Raw genomic sequence first — 25,664 nt, 5'->3', positions numbered from 1 at the left:
AATTTAGTCACTGGTGGCGCATCCTCATATCGAATTGAATTGAAGTATTATATTGCCCATCTCAACGTTTTCATAATCATAGTGTATTTATTGGAACCAACTATTGTCGTCCCTCTTTTCCGGCGACGGACAATTATGACGGGCTTCAGTGAAAAGGTATGCTACTTGATATTAATATTTTAAGAGTATTTGCACCATTGGAGAGATATTTGGTGATTGATATATGAATTTATAATTTTTTTTCATAAATTGTTAATACCCAAAACAAACTAATTCGTTGACAATTCTGTGTTAATAATAATATGTTGGTATTCCACGTGTTTCGAGAATTCATTTTTTCTCGTAAATTAAAGTATTGTCATAATTAGTATTGTTATTATAATAATATTGTAATATTCACTATCAATTCTATGATTTCAAGTTTAACAGAAATTTTGATCTCAATTAACTGAAAAATATGAAAATTCATAATCGTTAGTAAATTGAGGTTAGACGCGGTGTTTGTTCGTCATATTTCTACAATTTTCGTCTTGTACTATACACAATACTACATGATCTCTGTTGAGTAATCTTATGCATTTTCTACTTAAAATTTTTTTCAGTCATTTTTTAATATTTTGTTCATAAAAACAGTATAATTTATAACAAACAATTGAATTTTTACTTATAATTATGTCAAGATTTTAATTTGAAAGTAATCCTGGGTAACAATCTTTTTTTGTTTTCATATTTATAATATAAATAAATTTATCTGTGCACATATAATAGTTTTATTTTTTTCATAAATTTTCAGCCGATTTTAATAGACGGCCGTGGCCACTTACTCGGTCGCTTAGCGGCTGTAGTAGCGAAAACAATTCTCCAAGGAAATCGAGTAATTGTTATACGATGTGAACAATTAAACATCTCTGGAAATTTTTTCAGGTATAATTCCAATATTTAATTAGTTATTTGCTATTAAAAATTTTCAAAGTACATTTTATTCAATTAAAAAATGATTATATACAAACTTACCTACATTATATGAATGCTATGATTAAGTTTTTTTAAATGATAATTATCTCAATTTTCAAAATAATTTATTATTTATAATTTTATATTCTACATCATTACTACATTCATTTTTCAGAAATAAATTGAAGTTTATGTCATTTCTCCGAAAGAGATGTAATGTCAACCCAGCACGTGGACCTTTCCATTTCCGGGCACCTAGTAAAATTCTATGGAAAACTGTGAGAGGTGAATATTATAATAAAATAACAAGAATATTCTGAATAGAAGTACATACTGTTTTATACAGGCATGATTCCACACAAAACTAAACGTGGTAAGGAGGCGTTACGAAGACTTAAGGTGTACGAAGGATGTCCTCCTCCATACGACCGCAGAAAGAGTGTTGTTGTTCCGGGGGCTATGAAAATTATCTGCTTAAAACCCGGAAGGAAGGTAATACTAAAAAGCCCATAAAATACACTTTTACATTTATTATTAATTATGAAACTTAAAAATTAACATTTTACATGATGGTATGGTAATTTGCGTCTGATATTACTCTTTGAGTAAAATGGTGACAATATTTAACTGATAATAATCAAGTATAATAAATATTTGAATAGAATGAATTCCAAGAATTATTTATAATATTTTTGTGTATTTCAGTACTGTCATGTGGGTCGCTTGTCTCATGAAGTTGGATGGAAGTATAAATCCGTTGTACGGGTTCTAGAAAATAAGCGTAAAGTCAAGACTATCATGGGAATACAAAAACGAGATAAACTTAAGGTATGTACAAATATTCATTTGATACTTTTGCTAATTTTTATGATAATTAATAAATAATTTTTGTTGTAGAAACTTACAAAACAAGCTGGAGAAAAAGTGGCTAAGATTACTGCTCCATATACTAAAATCATCAATGATTATGGATATAACTAAAAATGTATCGTATGGATTAATAAAATTCAAATTTCTATATTGAAATGATTTATTTTATACAATAAAATATATCTTATATTAACAATTATCTCTTTTTATACATTAGATTTATATTAAAAAATTTTCTAATCATCATCGTTTTCGTGTTCAAAATCTTGCTCATCTTCAGATATATTTTCTGTTGATTCAACCTCTTGATTTGATGAACATAAATCATTATCATCAGTTCTTGCATCAGTTAATACTTCTAGTGTATGTACAGCATTACTTGCACTAAGCCGTTCGATGGCATGCTTTATTTTAATTTCCTAATTTTCAAAGTAACAATATGAGTACATCCCAATTACAGGATATAATAAAGCAAAGATGTGCATTCATAATATAATTTTACCTGGATTTTTTCATTATATTCTTCTTCTACTTTTATAGACTCATTCAAGTCTAAGAATTTGATGGCTATACTTGAATTAGATGTTTGATTAATTCCTGGATCATTTTTTTTGTTCTTACTTCCACTTTTAATTGATTTATGTGGTTTGAATGGTTCTTTTTTTGAAGGACTTTGGTTTTCATTTGTTGTTTTTTTTATCAGTTTTCTCGTACATTCGGGATATTTTGAACTCTCTTCCTCTGATAATGTCTCTGTAGAGCTAGTGTTTTCGCGTAACTTTATTGAAGTATCATTTTTTTCTTTCTTACAATTACCCAGACCTGCAGACTATTTATATTACTACGTAAATATAAGAATATTTCTACCAGAATACATGTATATTATTTGTTTAGATACGTATATAAACATAAATTTATATAAGACGTCTTTCTCTAGATTACATCACATGTCATTGATTTAATTTCTAAATTGTCATTCAATCCAATAGGTACTTACCTCTGACAAAATTTTTAATACATCTGTTTCATCATTTTCTACATCATTTGAAGTTAAATGATTATGAAAATTTCTTTTCCATTCTAATTCTTCTACGACATGTTTATCTGCTGAAATATTAAGGGCCGACATAAGCTCGTTCGATCGAATAATTTCATTGCGAAGATGTATTTCATTCTCAATTTTAGTACGAAATGTGAGTATTTTTTCGCCTTTATCTGGCAATAATTTGAGAAATTTTCTGTACACAGAAATAATTAGAAGTGTTTACCATGATGTCATTCAAAATGATAAATATTATAGTTGAACTTACTTGTTTTTTAAAATGGCATCTTGCCGTTCTAAAAGATCTTGTAATTCTATTAAACTTTTATTGTTCAAATTAACAGGACCATCATTGTTTCTTGTATTAATTTTTGTATCTATTGTTAATTGTGAAATGTTTGCGCACATTTTTTAATGAATAGATATGAACTGCGTTCCAAAATGAAGCAGATGTCGCGATGATCATTACGACTATTGGCTGTTATTTTTATACCTATATTCAAGTGTATCTTTGATTTTATGATGGTAGCTTCCATGAGTACCATGTGTCTTTTATCCTTTTTCTGCTTCAAGAAAATGTTAACAGGAAAAGAAAGATAAAAAACTTATTAAATTTGTTCTTTCTATGACAATTGATTCATAACAATTATTACAACAAAACTTGTCTAAATTTACGTAAAAATGAGCAATCGAATTAGATGTTTAATTCAAAAAAAGGTATTTATTTTCATTTTGATTTTATATCACATCAATTTGTCTAAGATAACTTAAAAATATCAGACGAAATTTTTGTATTAAATAATTAACTCCAAAACAAAGTAAATTATTTCTTATATTGGAATACAAATATAGTCAAGTATACAATGCTATTCGCATTTTAAACATAAACGAAAGGTATTCTGAGCATTCTTTTTGTAAACAAAATTTAGATCATGGTTTAATTTCTTTAACTCCTATTGATTAAGTATCATAACTGAATGAATTAGCTATTTGATTATTTTTTAATTATTTATATTAATTATAAAAATTATTATAATTATTTTTTATTATAGGTCACTGCAACTTTTAACATCCCAAAGTCAGCTGTATTTTCACATCTCTACTTTCATTTTGATATTAAAAGAAAAGTATTTTCTTTCGAATTACCTCTTAAAACCAGATCATTTGATGTCAAAGTTGAAAATATAAAATCATTTCAACCAGCATCTTTGAAAGAGGAGTCAAACAATTTGATAAAAGATGTCTGCATTAAAGAAAAAAATAATATTCATACTCTCTCTATTATCATGGATAGAAGTAACTTGGTAAAAGAAATTTTAGAATCGAATATATCATCTGTTTCTCCGCCGTCATTAAGTTCTGAAGTTGAGAAAGTTATTGTAGAATTCAGTTCACCAAATATAGCAAAACCTTTTCATATTGGTCATTTACGATCAACAATAATTGGGAATTACATTGCAAATATACATAGTTATTTAAACAACAATGTCATTAAATTAAATTATTTAGGTGATTGGGGAACGCAATTAGGATTATTGCAATTGGGAAGTGATGCTCTAAACATCGATCTTAAAAATTTGAAAATAAATCCTTTACAAGAATTGTACCGTGCTTATGTACATGCCAATAAATTATTAGAGGCTGATCCAAGTATTCAGGAGCAAGCTCGAAAAATTTTCAGTAAAACAGAACACGGAGACACTAATTTTTTAGAGCAATGGAATTTATTTAAAAAATATACCATACCACAATTAGAGCAAATTTACAAGCGACTTGGAGTTAAGTTTGATGAATATCATTGGGAGTCAAACTATTCTTTGAAAAATTCTCCACAAACAATTGAATTGATTAAAAAATCCGGTGTTTTAAAAAAAGATGGGGAAAGACGACAAGTAGTTGAAATAGGAGAAAGAATAATCCCAATATTTAAAAGTGATGGATCAACTTTGTACTTATACAGAGACATTGCTGCTGCAATTGATAGGGCTAATAAATATAATTTTGATAAAATGTTATATGTGGTTGATAATTCACAACATGATCACTTTAACTGCCTTTTTGAAATTTTACAAAGAATGAAGATTCCATGGGTAAATAAACTTCAACATATAAAATTTGGAAAAATCTATGGCATGAGTACTAGACAAGGGACAGGTATATTTTTAACTGATCTTCTAGATGAAGCAAACAACATATTAAAGAAAAAACAATTAGACTCATCTAGTGAGTTGAATACAAAAAATATCTACTTCATAAATACTAATAAACTGCAAAAAAATCTATTTATTATGTTTTTATTTATGTAATGTTTCAGAAACTAAAGTAATTCCAGATATGAATGATAATAGTTCAGATATTTTAGGATTATCTGCAATAATAATTTATGAATTAAAGCAACGTCGTCAACGTGATTATAAATTTAGTTGGGATGTGGCACTAGATGTAAATAGTATATTTTTATACTTATTATTGGCTATGTTTAAGATAAAAAATTTAAAAGTAAATAATAATTGAAAAATTCTGTGATTTAGATGAAAGGAGAGACTGGAATTAAACTACAGTATACTCACTGTCGATTACATAATTTGAAAGAAAATTGTGGAGTTCATTTGAGAAAAGAATGTAATCCTTCCGTATTGGAAGAACCTATTATAGATGAATTAATTTCATTAATATGTAAATTCGATGATATAATTTTATTTTCTTTTGAAACATTGGAGGCTTGTTATTTAGCCAAATATCTCTTTCATTTAAGGTAGTATTGGTCGATTAGTAAAATTTATAATTATGTTTTTTAATAGCTGAATTTATATATTCTATCATTTTTTGTAGTCATATAACAAACAAAGCTTTGGAACAACTGCGTGTAAAAGATCAACCAGAGGACATTGCAACACAGCGTCTTTTGCTATTTCAAGTGGCAAAGAATATTTTAAATACAGGAATGAAATTACTCTGTTTAACACCTCTAAATAAGATGTAACATCTCCATTTATTTATCATAATTATTTAGAAATGTAAAACATTTTTACGAATTTTATAAATTTTAATTTATATAGTAAATTACGTTACATTACGATAAAAATCATAAATGTTATTTTAACGTTTTCTCCACGTAAATCCACGTCGTTTACCTTCTTTACCAGGCTTTTTCCTTTCTCGCTTTCTCCAATCTCGTGTTAATAATCCAGCTAAAATAATGAAATTTTTTTTAACTTCACGGTTAATATGCAGTATTCACAATAAAATTAATTTAAAAAAGTTGAACATTAACAACTTGGGAATTATCATTAAAATACTTTCGTACCAATTCTCATTTTTTCAATCATTTTTGGTTCAACAAAGCTTCGTAAAGCCCAAGCAATACCCCAGCGAATCAGAGATGCATATCCTGAATCACCACCTGCAGTATCAAAAGATACTTCAACATCTACACTATTTTCCATTCCAGTGAAAATTAGAGGAAATATTATCTGTAACAATAATTTAAAAGTCATTACAAAATATTTGAAAAAAACCATAATATAGAATTGAAATAAAAACTTACTTGTTCTCGATGTTGTTTACGTTTGAAAAATGTAATATCTTTTCCATCACCAATTTTGAATTGTCCTGATCCATTACCCAAAACTTTCACACTTCCAGTTGTTAAAAATTTTTGAGCCCCTAAAATATGAATATTTTTATTAACGTATTACATATTGGCTATATTCAACATTAATGAGTTTGTTCGTAAATGTCATAATATATAAACTTACATTTGACTTCTACAAATGGACGTCCCGTACTATCATATTCCAACTAAAATAATAAATATAGAATGATACTGTATGATACAAAAGCTATAGTGAACTACGGTCTCTTTCAACTACGTTTTTTTGCAAATCCAATTATATTAACGTTATTGATGAAAACTTACCGGAGGAATAACTAATGTATCCTTGAAATTACTTTTTTTTAATCTGTATTCCATTATAAAATTACTGACATTTGACGAATAAGGATGATCAATCAATCTTTGCAAAGCCGCAATAAACATTTCATACTAAAATGAAATTGAAACATCTATTTTAATCAATGAATGCTTATGAATATAAAATTATCAATTATTCTCTAAAAGAGATTCTCAAAATTACAGGATTTTACTTACATCTTTTTCTTTTAGAGGTTCTAAAAATTTAGTCTCTAGAATAGGTTGCGTTAACCAATCGGATCCAAATGTGTCGCTAAAAGAATGAGTTCATTAATAAACTAAAAATATATCGAAACCCTAGATTTTTTTCAGTTGAAAATATAAAAAATTATAAATGCAATGCTCACAATTTACTTTTCTCATTTGGTAAAATACCGTTTCGAAGTTGCTGGTCCTGATATTGATTTAAAGTTTCTAATTTTTCAACAATATCCTGCAAAAAGTCAAATTTATTGAGATAAAAATTATAATATTGACAATGTGTAAATCTACTGTATCACATACTTACATAAAGAACCGAATAAAAATTAGGTTTCATAGTATAAAATAGAGAATGGTATGGCCGACCTGTGTGATCGAATTGCGCAGCTTTTTTTGGTGGAAAAATTCTCTCAGGTGCATCCATTATAGGACGTGCAGCTTTAGCATATAAACCAGATGGGAATAGATATTCTATAGCATTCTGAAATTTATAAAAATCAAATATCGATCAAATATTAGAATATAATAGATATAAAATCGATTATTTACGTTGATATCTTCTTGTGTAAACGTATTTGGATCTTCTCCCATCATATTAGCCAAATGTCTTTTTCCTATCAAATATTCTTCATTTTCACGTTTCATAAATTCATCTAAAAATATAATATATTTTCTACGTATTTTCAAATTATAACAGTGGTAAATTACTGGGTTTGTAATTTTTTGATTACAAGGAAGAATCATTGTACAAACCGTATTCCTGAGCACGTTTTAAATAAGCTTTCATAGCATTGCTCATTTTTTGTTTAGGTTTTTTCTCATTAGCTTCAGTTATAACAGTTATCATATCTTGAGTCAACCCATTTGGAGGAACTACATGTTGCTAAAAAACAAAAACATCAAAATAATTATGGAGTGTTAATCAACCAAAAACAATTATTACTTCGAATGTCAATGATGTACCGATCAGTATTACTGACTTTACGTTTGTTAATGACAATTAATCCAATTTCGTAAAAAATTATTAAATTTGAGAAGAGGTTACTTTTTTTCTATGAGTTCTAGTTATCAAATCATTCAATAAAAACTTGATAGTTTCTCTTAAAGATAAATATGGATATATATTAAACTAAAAACATAATTTTAATTACCTGTTGTTTAACAGATGAACTATTTGAAGATGTTCTAGCTAAAATATCGAATTTTTTACCATTGAAATGTTGGCGTAATATTGTATAAGACATACGAAACATCATTGTTTGCGTTATTTATATGAGAATATTTATCAAATATTAGCTATTGTTGACAAACTAAAAAATCATTAATACTTTAAATAACAAACATTCTCTGAATCATGCGTGCTCCTATTAAAGGAAATACCGCATGACACTCATCCTTTTCGAACTATGCACTGATTGGATAAAATATGCTCTTTTAACCACAGACTACACAAAATCATGTGCTATGAAAAGCAGCGCTCAAGACTGGCACCCAGATGGTATTCTTTGATTCTCCAATCGAGAATATTTGAGGATTAAGCTGAATTGGAAAAACTCCAAAATTCTCAATTACAGTAGGGCCTCGGTAATCCGGACTTACTTACTGTTTATCTTATGTATGGTTACTTTTAATTATGTAGGTACATACATATTTTGTAAAACTTAGGTTAAACATGTGTTTTATTGCCATTAAATATGGCATACTATAATCCAGACGCCTCGATAATCCAGAAAGGGTCTTGTTTTTGTTTTGCCTCTTCGGATTACCGAGGCCCTACTGTATATACCAAGTACTACATATAAAAGTACTAATTATGACCTGAAAAAAAGTTTGGAGACGTAAAATAATTTCTTTCATGATTAATAGAAAGTCCTTCGGAAATATACAATTGATTATTTTTCCAAAAATAATACTGTGATTATGATAGAGTGCGTCTGACATAACAGGTAAATCTATTCGAGATTCGGAAACAAACAATTGTTCCAGTCATGCCTACATGTCATTCTGCACCTGTACATTTTCTACTCATTTTATTTTATTATAAAAAATTCATAAATGTATAGACAAATATTCTTTTTTTAATCCAATAAAAATGTTTTTGCATCCTTGAAAGCTATCTGAAATCATCGTAAATCGACCAGGTTAGAATATAAACAAAAGAAGAAAGCGTCTATCCTTTACACACAGAATGATTTAAAAGTTACTGTTTAGGTATGCTTCTAATGTATACAATAACATGACACAGGCACGTATGTATACAGCCCAGTTCTATGCCATCACTCTTTCTACCAATGACGTTTAATAGTTCAACATGCAACGAATGGCAGCTCAAGTATGTAATGGTGGTATATAGTGCAGTGTCAATGTTACAGTATATTACATCGCGAATCTTTTTTATATTAATTGTGATACTTGTCATTTAAAATACATGAAAATGTATAATATAAAAATTTGGAAAGTGAGCAATAGAAATTGTCAATTTTTTATATTTTTACTAAATTTTCTACATGCCTAAATATGCATTGAATATTTTATTTACGGATATGTTTTAACAGTGAGTGGAGATAAGAGATAAGCATAAAGAACTAATTAATGCGCTCTACAGCGCCGTCTGTTGGAGATTATATCGAGTTATCGACTCTTCTATATTCGATTGTCGAGAAAAATATGTGAATCGACAGCTCTCGAAAGTAAATTATCCGAGAATTTCGTTGCGCGTGTGTAAATCTGCAGCTCATCAACGGGTTTGCAGTTCTATTTACCATTTTAAAAAATGCCGATTCTTAGTTCAAAGTGTTAAATGTGTGTAAACAATGTCGAATCCCGGCGGTAGCAGGAGGAACGGAGCAACTAAAATACGTCTTACAAGTAAGTTTATTAGAGGGAAAGGGCAACAGGAAGAGGTAACAATTCGTTGAATAGAGTGCCTTTGAGTAGACTGTGAAAGTTGTTTTATCCTAAATGCATCAAAAACTATGCATCCAACTGCTTTATTTTACCCCACAATTTATCTTTTATTATGATTTCTTCATCAGATAATTATTCTAACTGTCCACTTTTGACGCTAATAATACTTCAAATCATCAGATTCTGTAGACATCATCTTCTAGTCGGGAACTGGTTGATGATATGTTCAATTGAAAATCTCGATTGGCTAGACTGTATCTTTCTTTTACATGCATTTATCGTCATTCTTTGGTTATGACCAAAGAGTCCCTGTCAAAAAGTCTACCGTTCATGTTTTCAAATTTAATATGTAAAAACAGAAGACGTTTAGCTGAATTAGTTGATTTCATAGATGCGGAAAAAAAAGAAAACAAAGCTAATTTGATCTCATTCTGGGAGCATGAATTCATTAACTTCTATTTAATTTTATAGTCTTACTTAATCTAAGCTTCAAAGAAAAAAATGAATTACTTCAATAGAATATATTTTGTATAATACTTGTTTATTTTTATTTTAAATCTAATCGTAGAGAGATTCAATTTATTAGAATGTAATAAAAACATTTAATAACCATTTATAAATGTTAAATGAATTTATTTATTACAGTTCTGTGTGCTCGAAATTTAGCTAGGAAAGACTTATTTCGTAAGTATTTGGAATTTTTACCATCATTCATTTTGTTTCAAGATTATTTTATTAAATGATTATTATGTTTTTCAGGCCTTCCAGATCCATTCGCTAAAATTACTGTGGACGGTTCTGGTCAATGTTTTAGTACAGATACTTGCAAAGCAACTTTAGATCCCAAATGGAATCAGCATTATGATCTGTGAGCATAATATTTACATAAAATTCGTAAATACTTAATTAACAGTTGTTAAAATCAAATGACATTTTATTCTAGATACATTGGAAAAAACGATGGAATTACTATCTCCGTGTGGAATCATAGAAAAATTCATAAAAAACAAGGTGGTGGATTCCTCGGATGCGTTAGAATATTGTCCAATACAATTCAGAGGCTTAAAAATACAGGATGTAAGGATTTTACATTTAATTAAGTGGATAATAGGCAGATCAATAAATTACTACAATATATTATTTCTACAAGTTTAAATTGGCATCAATAATTTCTACCTTGAAATTGAGTTCTAAAATTTCGTCTTTATGATAATTTTACAAGTTTCATTGATTATTTTAAACGATTTTTGAATGGTCAATTTGAAAGCAGTAATTTAGACGATGTTTTGTTTTAGTTATCTATTGATTTGTTTACCTTATACGAAAATAGTAAACATGATTCATTGTTTTGTTTTTGAAATGATAACAAAAAATAATCTCATACTGTTTAGATCAACGTTTGGATCTTTGTAAAGCACACACGGATGACACAGATGTAATTAAAGGTCAAATAGTAGTGTCTTTATTGTCACGAGATGGGCATAATGGAGCAGTGAGTAATACAGTAGGCCATAATGCAGTAGTAGATGTACTCGGAGATTTAAGTTGTCCTAATGATTTACCCGATGGCTGGGAAGAAAGAAGAACTCAAAGTGGTCGACTCTATTACGTAAATCATTATACGAGAACAACTCAATGGATCCGTCCGACTTCTCGGTAAGTTATTGACCTACTTTTCAAATCATTCAAATTTCAATTTTTTTTGTTACTTTATTTCGTGCAATAAATATTCTCTTTTAGGCCAAACAATGGCATTATACCAACAACACCTGAACCTCCTGCCTTGCCTAATTCAGAACCAACGTCTCCAAGTAGCAGTGGATCACCCTCCAACACTCAGCCAGAGAGCTCACCACATAATAGAACACAAGAGACATGGTATAATGATGGAACACCTAGTAGAACATCCAGTAGAGATAGTTCAACACAAAATACACCAAGAAATACTCCTACTCAAAATCAAAATCAGCAAAATGCGCGAAGCACTACTCCACCTTCAGCTGGAAGAGATCGAAGAATATCTAGGAATAATGATGAACAAAATGCTAATCAGAGCATTAACGGTAGAGTCGATAGAAATCAAAATAATGGACAATTAAGAAGACCGGGCCGTTCAAATCGAAGTCGAAACAATGCTTTACCTGTCGGAGAACGAAGAAATGATAATCAACCCTTGGATCTACCGCGTGGTTACGGTAAGCAATAAACAATAAAATTTCTACCTTCTAAAAATATTTAAATTTTTGATTAACAAATTTCTAGTAAAGATTGAAAATTAGTAGATTTCATTTTTAACTTGTAGATAGTTAAATCTTCACTCATAAGAAACCGCATAAATTATGTTCAGCCACTGTGCAAACTAGTTTTTTTTTATTACATAATAACATATTGCTCTATCTTTAATAATCACACTATTGTATTTTTCGAGTGCTCAATTATCAAAACCAAAATTGTTTTTAAAAAAATGACGAAAATTCTACGCAATAAAAGTATTTTATTTACAAAATCTTTTATTTATAAAATCTTTGTCTATAGTTAGTAACTTATTGTTTATTTTTTAAAATTGAACAAACATCTCATGTAAATTTCACACTTGAACCGTGATTGTAATTTATGCATATTAAAAAGTTGTTTTCTTAATTGAACACGAATGTATGTCATTCATTCTAATTTAAACTTTAAAGAAGATTGATTTTCAATAGACTATTGATCACTAGTGATTATTCATTCTGATCTTCTTAGTTATCGAAATTGATTTCTAATATTCTTATTAAAAGATTAATTGAATATTAATCTTTTAATAATTCTTTGTTTTAGAAATGCGACAAACGCAACAAGGACAAGTTTATTTCTATCATGTAGCAAGTGGTGCTTCAACATGGCACGATCCTAGAATTCCACGAGATTTGCCAGCTAACGAAATAGCAAACGAGTTAGGACCTTTGCCAAGTGGATGGGAAATGCGACAAACTTCAAGTGGTCGTGTATACTTTGTTGATCACAATAACAGGACTACACAATTCACTGATCCTAGACTTTCGACTCAGATCATTAACAACTATCTTAAGAGACATAATATCAGTACCACGAACAATCAATCGTCCGGAAATACAGGTACGCCAAGGAATGACGTTTCTAATGAGACAACACCAGCGATTACAACTAATTCAAGTCCGGCTAATAGAACATGCAACACAAATAATAATACATTAACAGAAGAAAATACAACCCTTGCAACTGTACAAACGGTTTCGGACCTACCAAAGGAGTTAATGGAGAGTGAATTATTGCCTAAATATAAACGTGATCTTGTAGCTAAGCTTAAGTGCTTGAGGGCAGAGTTGAATGCTTTGCAACCTCAAAGCGGTCATTGTCGACTGGAAGTATCGAGAAACGAAATATTCGAGGAATCATACAGAATAATTATGAAAATGAGACCTAAAGACATGCGCAAGAGACTGATGGTTAAGTTTAGAGGAGAGGAAGGTTTAGATTATGGGGGAGTTGCTAGAGAATGGTTATATTTACTTTCTCATGAAATGTTAAATCCACAATATGGACTATTTCAATATTCTAGGGATGACAATTATACTCTTCAGATAAATCCTGATTCTGGTATTAATCCAGAACATCTTTCATACTTCCATTTTGCTGGTAGAATAATCGGCATAGCTGTTTTTCATGGGCATCATATTGATGGTGGATTTACTATGCCTTTTTATAAAATGCTATTGAATAAAGGAATTACTCTAAGTGATATTGAAGGAGTAGATCCTGAACTGCATAGAAGTCTAACGTGGATACTAGAAAATAGCATAGACGGAGTAATAGATGCAACGTTTTCTGTTGAGCATAGTAGTTTCGGAGTTTTAAGGAATCATGAATTGAAACCTGGTGGTAAAGATGTTTCTGTGACAGAAGAGAATAAAAGAGAATATGTTAAACTCTATGTTAACTATCGGTTTATGCGTGGTATTGAACAACAATTTTTAGCTCTTCAAAAGGGGTTCCATGAATTGATTCCTCCTCAATTATTGAGGCCTTTTGATGAGCGTGAATTAGAATTGGTAATTGGTGGACTGGGTACCATTGATATTAATGACTGGAAAATGCATACAAGACTAAAACATTGTACCCCAGATACACCTGTAGTTAAGTGGTTTTGGCAAATTGTTGAATCATATGGTGAAGAAATGCGAGCACGACTGCTTCAATTTGTTACTGGTAGTTCTCGAGTTCCATTGCAAGGATTTAAGGCTTTACAAGGTAAATAATTGTTACGTAACGATTTTTTTTTCTATTTATTTTAATTTCTATCACTTCAGTAAATCTAATCATAAACTACTTTATTATCAAAAGGGTCAACAGGTGCAGCTGGACCACGTCTATTTACAATTCATGCAGTCGACGCGCCTAGTGAAAATTTGCCGAAAGCTCACACATGCTTCAATAGAATAGATATTCCTCAAAGCTATCCTTGCTATCAAAAAATGTTAGATAAACTGACACAAGCAGTTGAAGAGACTTGTGGATTCGCTGTTGAATAAATTAGTAAGTGTCATTCGGTTAGCTAAGATTACGTTTTATTTGACTTCGATTTATTCTTCTGTAGATCCAAATGCATCGGAATATATTAAAAAACGTTGAAGAGAAGAAATAAAATTTAGTAATGAATAAACATTTGTCATGAGACTTATTAAGCAGTCACTTGGCTAATACAAGTTCGATATATAATATATTATATTGACTTCGTGATATAGCTGTAACTATCGGCCTAGTTGCTTGTATATTCTAAATTTAAAAGATATATCGAGAAAAATTCATTAAGTAGCAACAACCGATTGTCATATCATGAAAATCATAGTTATTATAAAAGAAACCAAAATTTTGGTTTCAAGATATTTTCGCAGCTCATATATTCAAGGTTATTACTTAGGGCTTGAAAAATTACTAGTTTTTATTGCTAGAAAAACATATCAATTTCTAAGAATAATTGAAAATTTAATGTCCCAATTATTTACTGGTTATTCGAGTAAATGTTTGTAGTATATAAAATTTTATCTAGATGAAGAAAAAATGAGTCAGTAATATAAATAAAGCCCTAAATTGTAAAAATTCGCGTGATATATGAAGGAAAACGTTTATATTGTGTACATTTATAAAAAAAAATTTGATTAAATAATAACCCTTTCTGTTCTTCGACACAAAATGTGTGCAATTGAAGGGTATATATTTAATAGGATGTAAATAATTTATTGAAGCTCAGAAATATTGAAATTTAATCATAAGGTGACCAAGATAACAACAAACATGGTTCCAATTTTGGGGAGGTAAAAGAGGTTTGAGCATAACTAAATGAAGGAATATATAAATGAATAAAAAATTAGGGAAAAAAAGTACTAAAAAAACACCATAGGTATATTATTATATCTTAGTCGTAATTTTCTCTATAAGTTGTATTTAAAATAAAAAAATGATTCCAGTCGATGGAATATAGAGCAATAGTTTAATTAAGCTGAAAAATAAAATTTTTAATTATATCAAGTATTTTGTCTTAAGTATGAACACAATGAATTAATTACATTCAATTCTAAAATTGATAATAATTATAACTACGACAGCGATCACTGGTTAAACATTTTATTTTTTAAATTTAATTCTTTTTTACTGTTATAACAAAAAAAACGTGCACTTATTTATATTTACTACAGTAGCATAATTATTTCAATAACATATCATAATTGTTATCATCGAATTAGTGAAATTAAAAACGAATAATGAAATCAATACGAGAGAGCGAAATCTCTAAAGGCGTTGAATAATTGATAGTGCCTTTAACAGAAACAATTTTGGCAACTATTTAAAATTAGTCACTGAATTTATATTTGAAATTAAATATTAGAAAAAAATAAGAAATATTTGAAAATTGTACTATTTTATTGGATGAATTTTCAGGCATTTAAAGTTTTATATCAGATTGTTAAATTACAATCAGTCAAGAAGTAATGTAAATAATATTAAAGTTTGTTGTCAATTGCCGTTAACTGCCAAAATTTTTTATTTATAAAAAGATATCATCATGTTGGTATAAAAATTTATAATAGAAAAGTAAAGCCATGCAAAATATTATGAACAGTTGATACAAAAAGCAGCATTTTTTCAAATTTTTCTTATTCAGCTAATAATATATAATTATGAACTTTTCTTTTTTTATACATGGCTCAGCTTATGCGCACAACATGATTAGATTATTATCTATTATTATTTTTTTGACGCACCATTAGAACCATTCTTATATGTGTAAACAATGATAATTGCTATAACTGTTACTCTATTATAAATTAGAATTATTGCATTAGATTTATTAAATGATCACTATCTTTTCTGCAAGTTGTGTCACCATTACTATCATTTTTCAGCGATAATTAGCTTCATCAAAAAACACTCTTCATACATATACCAAACATACTGTTCCTTTTATATTTTGGATGAAATGTATATTTTAATAAACTGTCCAAAGCTATAGAACTTTTTGAATATAATTACTGTCGTTTCATTAATCATTACTTTATAGATCCCTTAATTCATTCAATGTTTGAAAATTAATCAATTTGCAACTTAGTTATCTCTACTTTTTAAAAATGTTTCCCATTTCTTAGCAAGCAATTCTGAAGTATCAAATAATATCGATTCCACAGATGGTTGAATAATTACTTTTTGTTATAAAAAAATATTTTAATGGTTCATTGCAAAATACATTTATAATATTTATATTTTGAAAGATCAAATTTAAAAAAAACCGGGGTTCAAAAATCCGGAAACTCCCAGCTGCGCGCCCTTGCGTTTCTTTTTTGAACTATCAACTACGAACGCTTCGATTGGTGTTATTTGGTGTTCGGTGGTTTATGTGGCAACAAATTCATTTAAATTTCTTTTTCCTTGCAAAAATTCACTGAAAAAATTCAAATGGACATCAAGAATCATTAAAGCTATAAATTACCATGAAATAACAGTATATTGAATGATTATATATTTGCAATTAATGACAAAACTCTTTGAGGTTAGAGAAACATGTTTAACCTGATTTTTCTTTTAAAATACCTGTTGAGCATTAACAATCAACCAATATGTTATTTTGTATGTTGACATTTAGATTGAATGGGAAATAGTAATACTAAGATAAATTCGTATTCTCGACGAAAATATAATAGTCAAGTAAGTGAAGATACTTTAGAAAATTTTGTCTACAGACGATTTCATTCTTATTCTTATTTTACAGTGTAGTCTAAGTAGTATTATCAATGGGAGTTGTACTGGAACTTCTGAATCAATATATCAAGAATATAGGCCATGGTCACGTGTTTCAAGAAGAACGTAAGTATAGGAATTCATTAACAAGTTTATTTATCATTCAAGTTAAAATTAATATGGTAAACATAGACTATAATTTTATGTTAGGTGGGCTGAAGGTACTTTAAATGATCCTTTAAATTCAACAAAAACTGCTTGGCCAGTGCCAAGATTTGAGGCAATTTTTCTACCAGAATTTAAAGTAAGAGAAAGTCCAATCGATAATGACTTTACATTCTTGGAGTTCATCGCTAAAGGAGCATATGGAAGAGTATACAAAGTCGAGGAAAAAAAAACGAAAAAAAAAGTATGCATTGAAAGTAATCAGTAAATCAAGAATTGTTGAAGAAGATTCTATTGTGCAAGCCAAACAAGAGGTAATTATTAACCTGTTATTAATGTAATACCTTGTTATTAATATAATTTCTAAGATAATTACTTAGTTATTAAATGAGAATTTACAAAAAAAAATTATGATTCTACATTACTTAGCTTGTATTCCATGCTCATATTTGTTACTATTTGATATGAAGTCTTGAGAAATTTACAGCTGTTGTCATGCCTATTAAAAAAATATATAATATTCTATAGGTTGCTATTCAAAGAGCGGTAAGTCATCATCCATTTATTGTTGGCTCTACTAATTATTGGCAGGGCAGAAAAACTTTATATATACGTACGTATTATTGTATAAAATATAATGTCATACAAAATAATTATGGTTAACACGTGATATCATATTTTTACAGTTACTGAATATATTCCTGGCGGCGAACTCTACTACCTTGTTAAAGAATATGAAAAACTACCTGAAGAAGTTGTTAGAATTTATGTTGCTGAGTTAGCTTTAGCTATAGGTACATTTTAGTAGTTAACACTATAATAATTTTCAATGTAACATTTAAAACATTTATCTTATAGTATTATTATTCATACATATTGGTACTATAATTATTCATTTTATTATTATATATTAATATAAGTACTTTTTTGTGTGTTTTTGCAGATTTTTTACACAATGCTGGCATTGTGCATAGAGACGTGAAAGCTTCGAATATTTTACTTGATAACGAAGGCCATGCGTTGCTGATTGACTTCGGATTAGCTAAATGGCTTCGTCCTCTACATAAAACTGCCACATTTTGTGGTTCATATGAATATATGGGTACAAAAACTGTTTCATTATAATTAGTTTTAATTATTGAGTAATTTTAAGACAATTTATTTCTCTTACAGTAGAGTTGAAACAATTTATTCCTCAGAGTTTTCTTAGAATAATTAAATCAGTTAAATATTGTTAAGAAAAAAAACTACTATAATTTTATTTAACTGTGTCAACATAATAACTAGACATCATTGAAAATTTAATGAAGATCAAAATTTAATATTTCTAACGTACTGATAAAATAATTATTTTTAGCTCCTGAAATTTTACGTAAAGAGCAGTATGGACGTGAAGTTGACTGGTGGGCTTTAGGAGTACTTATGTGTTTTCTTTTAATTAACGAGGTAAGTTTTTAGTTGCAATATATTATTGTGATAGCTTTCTATCACTGTATAGTACTTGAGTAAATAATATTAGTGAAAAAGAACAGGGGTAGTCGAACAAGCTTGATTACTAAACTTATGTCTAGAAGACTCCGTGGCGCAACGGTAGCGCGTCTGACTCCAGATCAGAAGGTTGCGTGTTCAAATCACGTCGGGGTCAAACTAAATTTTTTTGATTAATTTCATAAATAATTATCGAAAATTATTACAGATGATCAAAAAGCAATTTAAGTGTTATTAGATTCTTATAAAAACTTTTACTTGGCAAATAGTGGTTTCATAAATATACATTCCATTAGTTTCTCATTACAATATTTATTGCATTAAAAATTGCAATACTTGAGAAATTTTGGCAATATAAATAATTATGATATAATTATTAAAGTACAAAAAAATGAAAGTATCAGAAAACATATCTTTAATTTGATTCAAACCATCAACCTTTTAGTCAACAAACGAATACACTGTTTATTTCGCCATTAAGACCCTCAGTAAATGTTTTTAACGACAATAACAGACTTAGCGTGCTTCCAACTAAATGAACCTTTTAATATTATTGCAAAATATTTCTTCTGACATTTAATTCCCGCTCCTTTGGCTTCATGAAACTTGTTAACCAGTCGTTTGTCTGATTAATGAAAGCGATTGCACGTGTCTCATGAATTAAGTTTAACACAAATATAATTCAAAAACGATTGAGAAATAATTGATTTTTTTTTTTCATTGATATTATTTTTTAATCATTTTTTTCTAACTCATGCCTATATACTTGATTTACTTTTTCATAATTAATATTATTTTAATTAATTTATTTATTCATTTATCGACCTAGCTAATAACTATTATCTAACTTATACAGATAATTTTTAGTTAATAGTTAAATATATATTAAGTTGTAAATTGCATGCATTAAGTTGCAAAATTTTTCAAGCAATTCTCATGTGTCTGACTGTGTCTATAAAGAGATTGTTTATTATAACATGACGGGAAGTATTTGATTATTGGCTTCCACAAGTGTCAGGCTACAATTCTATTCACTCGTGTTTGATTCATTCGTTTATCGCCTATGTTATTGTCACTTTATTATATTATATTGAGCTTTTCCGTTAACAATTAACGCTAGAATTTGATGTGTTAATAAATATTTTATGTTATACCTAACAATAAATAAAAATTGATATTTTATTTTTAGAGAGCATTAATAATTATTTTAATAAAATACAAAATTAATGAAAAACATAAAATGTTTTTACTTATTCTTAATAGAAACTTTTTAATCAGATTGCTTTGGTAATATTATCTTGTAAAAAAATGAATTTTTAATACAAATAAAATTGAAACGTTAGACAGGAACAGTAAAAGGGTAAAAAATAGAATGAAAAATCTTGTAAAATTTTTTAATAATAATATATGTAATTATTATTATTACAATAACGATGTTGATAAGAATAATACAAACCGATGATTGATAATAATAATAATAAAATAATAATGTTTAATATTATAGACATAACTAGTAATAATTATAATAATAATAAAAATATTATCAATAATAATGACACGTAAGCTAAAAAATGTAAGAAAATAAAATAAAAACTACGCATGTGCATTGAAGAAACAGAAAAACATAAAAAATAATATGGACTGGTAGGATTATGGAAGGACATTAGGGTGTTGCTGGAGAGTATTTATCGTATGGAGAGAATATTTATTGGCGAGTAAAAAAGATTGTGATTGAAAGATTGATGAAATAGTATCATCACAATAAACAATAAAAATTGTTCATAGCGACGAAACACGATGAAATCACGGCCTCCCGAGTGGTTCGAGCTCGAAATTGAGATTAAAATAATAAAAATAGGAATGTTATATCATGTTTCTTCGAGGTCGCAGCGCGCCAGGGAACGTGATGACCCTTAGTATTATACTCATTTGGTCTTTCTTCTCACCATCTCTCTCTCTCTCTCTCTCTGTAGTTCTAACTGCGGATTTTCTGTAGAATATTTCGAGTAATTTTTTATTAAAATTTTTTCATCATTCAGTCGTCGTTGCATTCATTCAGCATCACGCAAACACTCTACTCGGCCATTCTACTTCACTTTCGCTGATGTATGAAGACATGGATAAGAGATGGGTCGATGAATGGGGACCAGAAGACGTCTGATCTTGTCGTACTTGAGAATTGTACTATTTATTCTTCTTTTTCTTTCTTTCCATCAAGTTCCTGAGGTTTTGGCAATTCTTCGGGCTTGGGCTCAGCTTTCTTGGCTTCTACAGATTTACCTTCTGCAACTTTTTCTTCTTTTTCAGCGGATTTATTTTCTTCAGATGATTTTTCTTCAGAGCTCGATTCTTCAGTCTTTGCAGCTTCAACAGATTCTTTGCTTTCTGATGATTCAGATTTAGCTCGTATCGATTCAGCTACTGGTTCGGGTTTAACTTCAGGTGATTGAGCGACAGGTTCAGCTTTTGGTTTTTCTTCTGCAATAGGAGCACTTTTGGCTTGAGCAATTGATTCATCAGCAACTGTTTGTTCTTTGTTTTCTTCAGCTTTCAAAGCTGGCACAGCCTCTGAAGCATGAACACTTGGTTCGGCTTTGATTTCTTGTGGTTTTTCTTCTTCTTTAGCTACTTCTGAAGCCTCAACTTTTTTTTCTGGTTCTTCTGCTTGCTTTTCAATTTTAGCTTCGTCTTGTTTTTGAGGTTCGGCAGAACTAGCGGCTACTTCAGGAACTGGAACAGAAGTAGCTGGAGCTGCTGATGATGCATCTTCAGTTCCACGAGTTACTCGATCAGTTTTATCTTCAGGTTTTGCTTCTTTTTCTTCTTTCTTTTCTTCTGCTTGTACTGCTGCAGCAACCTCTTGTTTCTCTTCTTTGGCAGGCTCAGGTGCAGCACTATCAGCTGAAGCTAGTTGAGCTGATTCAGCTACTGGTGTTGATTTGGCAATTGGTTCAGGTTCCGCTGCTTTTGGGCTTACCTCGGCTGGTTTCTCTTCAACTTTTTCTTCAACACTTTCTTGAGGTATTACACTCTTTACGGCTGGTACAGCTTCTTCGGGCTAAAAAATTATCAAAATAATTAGCTGCATAATCATTTAAATATTTTATAGTTATTTAATAAAAGTAAATATAATTTTTAGAAACTATATTAAATAGTTTTAATAGTCAAAATAGTTAAAGTATGAATTTAATTTAATATAATTAAATGAATACCTTAGCTTCAGTTGGAGCTGGAGCTGGAGCGACGTTTTCTTCAATTTTGACAGATTCAGCTGGCTCTGTAACCAATCTCTTTAGTTGTTCTTGATCTTTTGTCTCAGCAAGTTCAGCTTTTTCTTCTGCAAGCTTCTCTGGTGCTTTTTCTTCAGCCTTTACAGCTTCTTCTTGTTTTTCTGCTTTGTCATCAAGTCTCGCATGAGCTAGATGAGCTTCGGGTGATTCACCTTCTTTGTGGTCTGGATGAACGGGAGTTTCTGATTCTGCGGCTTGTCTTCTCAAAATATGTTGGACTGGAGCACCTTTTTCCAATGGCACCACTGGGAGTGGATCAGAACCAGGTTCAGCTACTGGCATAACCATAACAGTTTTGACTGCCAAAGCGCAGATTACAGCTGCTAAGAGGAGCTTCATGATTTCTTATGCTGAAAAATTTTTTAATAAAAACAAGTATTAATAATCAATTATCGATTGATTGTTGAAATTAAAGATAAATTATTTTTACAAATGTATGACACCATATAATGATACAAGGGAGATAAATTATTATAATGCTAATGATAGCGAAAAAATGTGATTATGTGAAGGCAATGTATTGAAGGTGGATGACATTGAACTGAATACTCCAAATATATAACGAGTTTAACTAAGGACAAGTCTGTTGTCATAATATTCACATTGATCTATGTACAAATTTTGAAACATTAGTATAACTTGGGTATTATTGAAAATATTAAATTAAATTAAAAAATTATTTCATTAATCATAATTTTATATTTCATTATCAATAAAAAAAATTAATATAACTACAGTTTGAATTTTTTCAATTAATTATTATGACAAATAGAAACAATTTTTTTTTATAAAACAAGCAATTTGTTAATTAATTAAACAAAGATTGAAAATAATATCAGGTATTTCAGATAAACGTAAGAAACTTTTAAATAGGAGAAATTTCGTGGATAAATTACGCAGTGAAGAGAATGATAAGCAAGTCATACAGGTCAGAACGTTGAGAGGAAATGCTTTTGAAAGATGATGAGAGGGTTCCCTCTATTACTTCATCAAGTACATCAGAGAAGTAATAAAAGCGAACAAGAGCTGTAAAAAGAAGAATAGTGTACGTGTCTCTTGTATATCGTCCTCAGTCATTTCAACTGAGTAATCTTCATATTTAAAACATTTTTCTATCACTCAACGTTTTCGTGAGCCTCGTGACCTCGCGGCGAGATGAGATTAGCGGATTAGAGGCGCTAATTGGGTTTCTCTCAAAAGAAACAGAGAATGAAAAAAGCAGTTGCATTATGTCAGAAATAGCAGGTCAACTTGTTGCTAAATTTACGATGATTCTTATGAAATCTCTCTTAAAAAGACCGAGTAACTCACTTTAATTTAATAATTGCCACATTTTCTATTTATTTACTCCATTTCTCTTAAACAATTTATCTAAATAAAAATCTCTCTAATATTATCAATATCTTTTTTTTCAATTTGTAAATGAATGCAATTTAATTGAATTTCAATTTAATACTCACTTAAAATCCTTGAAGAAAAAGTAGTGTTTGATTATTGAAGTCTCTGCAGGCTTCTTCTGGCTCTCTGTCACGAATGAAAACTCGTAGAAAAATCGCGAAACCAACTTGACAAAAAAATAGTCGATGAGTTGCGCGTGCACAAAAGCTTTCTGAGGGACCGTAGCAGGCGATCGTGAGGAAGATTGGGTCGTGTGTCGAGAGAGAATCGTCGAACCTCGGTTTATATACCTCAGCCTGTAGCTACCCAGCAACTCTTCGGGTCGTACCGAGGGACCCCGAAGCCTCCTTCTCCTCAGCCCCTTCCTCCTTGATCCAAAGGGGACTAGCGGAGGGGTCTGTCTTTTTCTTTTCACTCCTCTTTTGCCCCAACGTCTTTCTTCTCACCTATATTCCATCTTATTTCTTTCACTGTTTCCTTCTTTACAGGAATCTCGAAGGATTTAATATTATTTTTTTTGACAGAAAAAATTATTTTGTTCAAGGTACACAGGACATTGGTTCCAATATCATCCTTACAAAATTCAAATGAGAGACCCTTTTTAATAGCTTCTACTCCTTTCTGATATTCATCTTTTTGTGCTTGTCTGTATAACATTATCAACATTTCAGGGATTAAGTAATATATGTCTTTTACAGACTTTTATTTCAAGCTTTAAAAACCAGTTGACAAGTTATAAACAACTGGAAATTCTTTGTTAAAACCCTCAGGTGTGATGGAAAATTACTTTAGCCCCTTTTGGATATTATGGATGATGGAAAAGTACCAGGACTCTTTTCATTCCTTTGAACCTATAGAAGTTCTCGAAAATTCTCAGTTATTTTTATCCCTTAGATTTTCAAAGCTTAGATCCAGTCACAACAATGATCAGTCAGTAAATACGTCATATTTTTTTCGATATTATTTTTAAAAATATTTCTCTGCAATTTTTTAGTGTACAGAAAGTTATTTAAATTCCTTTTGTTTTGCATTTTGATTGCTGTAGAATGTGTCAAAGTCCGTTTATATACATTAAATATCAAAACTTGTAACTGTAAATTAATTTAAAACAAAAAAAAACCAACTTTATTAATTGATTGATTTAAACCAGATTTTTTGAATTTAACTTTGTACTAACGGTTTAAGATGGCTTTACATGACTAGTTTTGTCGAATAAATCAACGGCGCTCCAATGATTCGTGCTAGCATATATACCATAAAATTATGTACGTTAATCTGTTATAGAGAGAGAGAGAGAGAGAGAGAGAGAAAAAAAAATCCAATAGTCCTTTATATTTTTTTCTGACTTTTTAATCTACTTATTTCGACCTACTTCCAAGATCCACATGTTTACAAGCAAATGAAAATAATCTTGAGTTATCAGTAATTTAAATCATGTGGGTGTTGGACTTCCTCAAATAAATTTTTGAATAAGTTGGTTTTAAAAAAAAACATGCATGATTCATCCATAAAATAAAATAGTCTCTTCCTATGTAGACAAATGACTGACAAATCGTCGCAAATTTCATTTTAGGTATAAATGATATTAAATTGCTGAGGATCTTCTTACAGGATTACGTTTAAATATATGTATATGTTTGCAATCATTAAATACTTAAAGATTATATTATTTTTGAATTTTTGATTGAAATGAATGATTATTAAATAATCAAATGTGTTCTAGTAGTTTCCTTACTATTAGCTTGTTTTTTTTTCCTCAGAGTCTATTTATTTCTCTAGGCGTTGAGTTTGTGTATAATAACCAGTGATTGCCAACCGTTACGTCCCGTTAGGGAGATTGCAATGCGAAAGGAAGAAGGAGGAGGCTTAATACCTTGAAAAGGATCACTCGTTCCACCTTATGATAAAGGAAAGAAAGATCATGCAAAAAATACTATTGATAAAAAATTTGATATTTCAGTGCTTAATTTAAATTGTTGTTCAACTTTGAAATAATAATTGTGTTCATAGTTTTTACATTAAAGTCGTTTAAAATAATAGAAAAATTTTTACGAGTTAGATAATAATTATTTCAATTCAGATGAAATTAATTTCGATAATAATGGAAGCATCAACATGAATTAAATAA

The 25,664-nt window shown here is 29.5% G+C and overlaps 7 protein-coding genes and 1 non-coding gene across 9 annotated transcripts in view; 5 read left to right on the top strand and 3 right to left on the bottom strand.

The window, feature by feature from the left end:
* Positions 1 to 68: 68 nt before the first annotated feature.
* Positions 69 to 1,980, top strand: RpL13A (ribosomal protein L13A). Its single transcript, XM_035083769.1, has 6 exons — positions 69 to 156; positions 794 to 924; positions 1,130 to 1,239; positions 1,301 to 1,446; positions 1,660 to 1,782; positions 1,852 to 1,980. Exons 1-6 carry the CDS (start codon positions 136 to 138, stop codon positions 1,933 to 1,935), a joined length of 615 nt encoding a protein of 204 aa, XP_034939660.1. The 5' UTR covers positions 69 to 135; the 3' UTR covers positions 1,936 to 1,980.
* Polr2M (RNA polymerase II subunit M) lies at positions 1,978 to 3,338 on the bottom strand. Its single transcript, XM_035083768.1, has 4 exons — positions 3,135 to 3,338; positions 2,822 to 3,062; positions 2,327 to 2,653; positions 1,978 to 2,243 (listed from the first exon to the last, which is right to left on the bottom strand). Exons 1-4 carry the CDS (start codon positions 3,272 to 3,274, stop codon positions 2,061 to 2,063), a joined length of 891 nt encoding a protein of 296 aa, XP_034939659.1. The 5' UTR covers positions 3,275 to 3,338; the 3' UTR covers positions 1,978 to 2,060.
* ArgRS-m (arginyl-tRNA synthetase, mitochondrial) lies at positions 3,291 to 5,945 on the top strand. The gene is made up of 5 exons (XM_035083762.1): positions 3,291 to 3,583; positions 3,919 to 5,089; positions 5,181 to 5,308; positions 5,398 to 5,621; positions 5,699 to 5,945. Exons 1-5 carry the CDS (start codon positions 3,548 to 3,550, stop codon positions 5,847 to 5,849), a joined length of 1,710 nt encoding a protein of 569 aa, XP_034939653.1. The 5' UTR covers positions 3,291 to 3,547; the 3' UTR covers positions 5,850 to 5,945.
* On the bottom strand, positions 5,840 to 8,721 carry mRpS9 (mitochondrial ribosomal protein S9). Its single transcript, XM_035083765.1, has 11 exons — positions 8,192 to 8,721; positions 7,794 to 7,923; positions 7,590 to 7,693; positions 7,348 to 7,521; positions 7,187 to 7,272; positions 7,017 to 7,092; positions 6,786 to 6,911; positions 6,625 to 6,667; positions 6,414 to 6,532; positions 6,174 to 6,339; positions 5,840 to 6,057 (listed from the first exon to the last, which is right to left on the bottom strand). Exons 1-11 carry the CDS (start codon positions 8,294 to 8,296, stop codon positions 5,966 to 5,968), a joined length of 1,221 nt encoding a protein of 406 aa, XP_034939656.1. The 5' UTR covers positions 8,297 to 8,721; the 3' UTR covers positions 5,840 to 5,965.
* Positions 8,722 to 9,345: 624 nt separating this feature from the next.
* On the top strand, positions 9,346 to 16,489 carry Smurf (SMAD specific E3 ubiquitin protein ligase). Of its 2 annotated transcripts, XM_035083738.1 has the most exons (9): positions 9,346 to 9,908; positions 10,593 to 10,631; positions 10,707 to 10,815; positions 10,891 to 11,024; positions 11,339 to 11,603; positions 11,688 to 12,142; positions 12,765 to 14,213; positions 14,307 to 14,498; positions 14,560 to 16,489. In XM_035083738.1, exons 1-8 carry the CDS (start codon positions 9,854 to 9,856, stop codon positions 14,492 to 14,494), a joined length of 2,694 nt encoding a protein of 897 aa, XP_034939629.1. In that variant the 5' UTR covers positions 9,346 to 9,853; the 3' UTR covers positions 14,495 to 14,498; positions 14,560 to 16,489. The 2 variants fall into 2 exon arrangements, with proteins under 2 accessions (XP_034939629.1, XP_034939628.1); XM_035083737.1 differs by having other exon boundaries at positions 14,307 to 16,489.
* Positions 16,490 to 16,825: 336 nt separating this feature from the next.
* The window catches only part of S6KL (S6 Kinase Like), a 28,349-nt gene continuing 19,510 nt past the window's right edge, over positions 16,826 to 25,664 (top strand). The window contains 9 exon segments of the mRNA XM_035083751.1: positions 16,826 to 17,007; positions 17,101 to 17,162; positions 17,227 to 17,321; positions 17,406 to 17,595; positions 17,597 to 17,674; positions 17,889 to 17,973; positions 18,047 to 18,154; positions 18,304 to 18,462; positions 18,718 to 18,806. Coding sequence (XP_034939642.1) covers positions 17,106 to 17,162; positions 17,227 to 17,321; positions 17,406 to 17,595; positions 17,597 to 17,674; positions 17,889 to 17,973; positions 18,047 to 18,154; positions 18,304 to 18,462; positions 18,718 to 18,806 — 861 coding nt within the window. The 5' untranslated portion in view covers positions 16,826 to 17,007; positions 17,101 to 17,105.
* TRNAW-CCA (transfer RNA tryptophan (anticodon CCA)) lies at positions 18,934 to 19,005 on the top strand. The gene has a single exon. It is a non-coding gene; the product is annotated as a tRNA-Trp (tRNA).
* bnb (bangles and beads) lies at positions 20,533 to 23,805 on the bottom strand. Its single transcript, XM_035083750.1, has 3 exons — positions 23,599 to 23,805; positions 22,061 to 22,488; positions 20,533 to 21,906 (listed from the first exon to the last, which is right to left on the bottom strand). The coding sequence occupies exons 2-3, from the start codon at positions 22,475 to 22,477 to the stop codon at positions 21,037 to 21,039; spliced, it is 1,287 nt and encodes a 428-aa protein (XP_034939641.1). The 5' UTR covers positions 22,478 to 22,488; positions 23,599 to 23,805; the 3' UTR covers positions 20,533 to 21,036.

This window comes from Chelonus insularis, unplaced genomic scaffold, assembly GCF_013357705.1.
Source record: "Chelonus insularis isolate UGA/USDA-ARS -01 unplaced genomic scaffold, ASM1335770v1 contig_369_pilon, whole genome shotgun sequence".
Taxonomy (NCBI): domain Eukaryota; kingdom Metazoa; phylum Arthropoda; class Insecta; order Hymenoptera; family Braconidae; genus Chelonus; species Chelonus insularis.
Note: the sequence above shows the minus strand (reverse complement) of the source record. Positions and strands in the feature narration are given on the sequence as shown.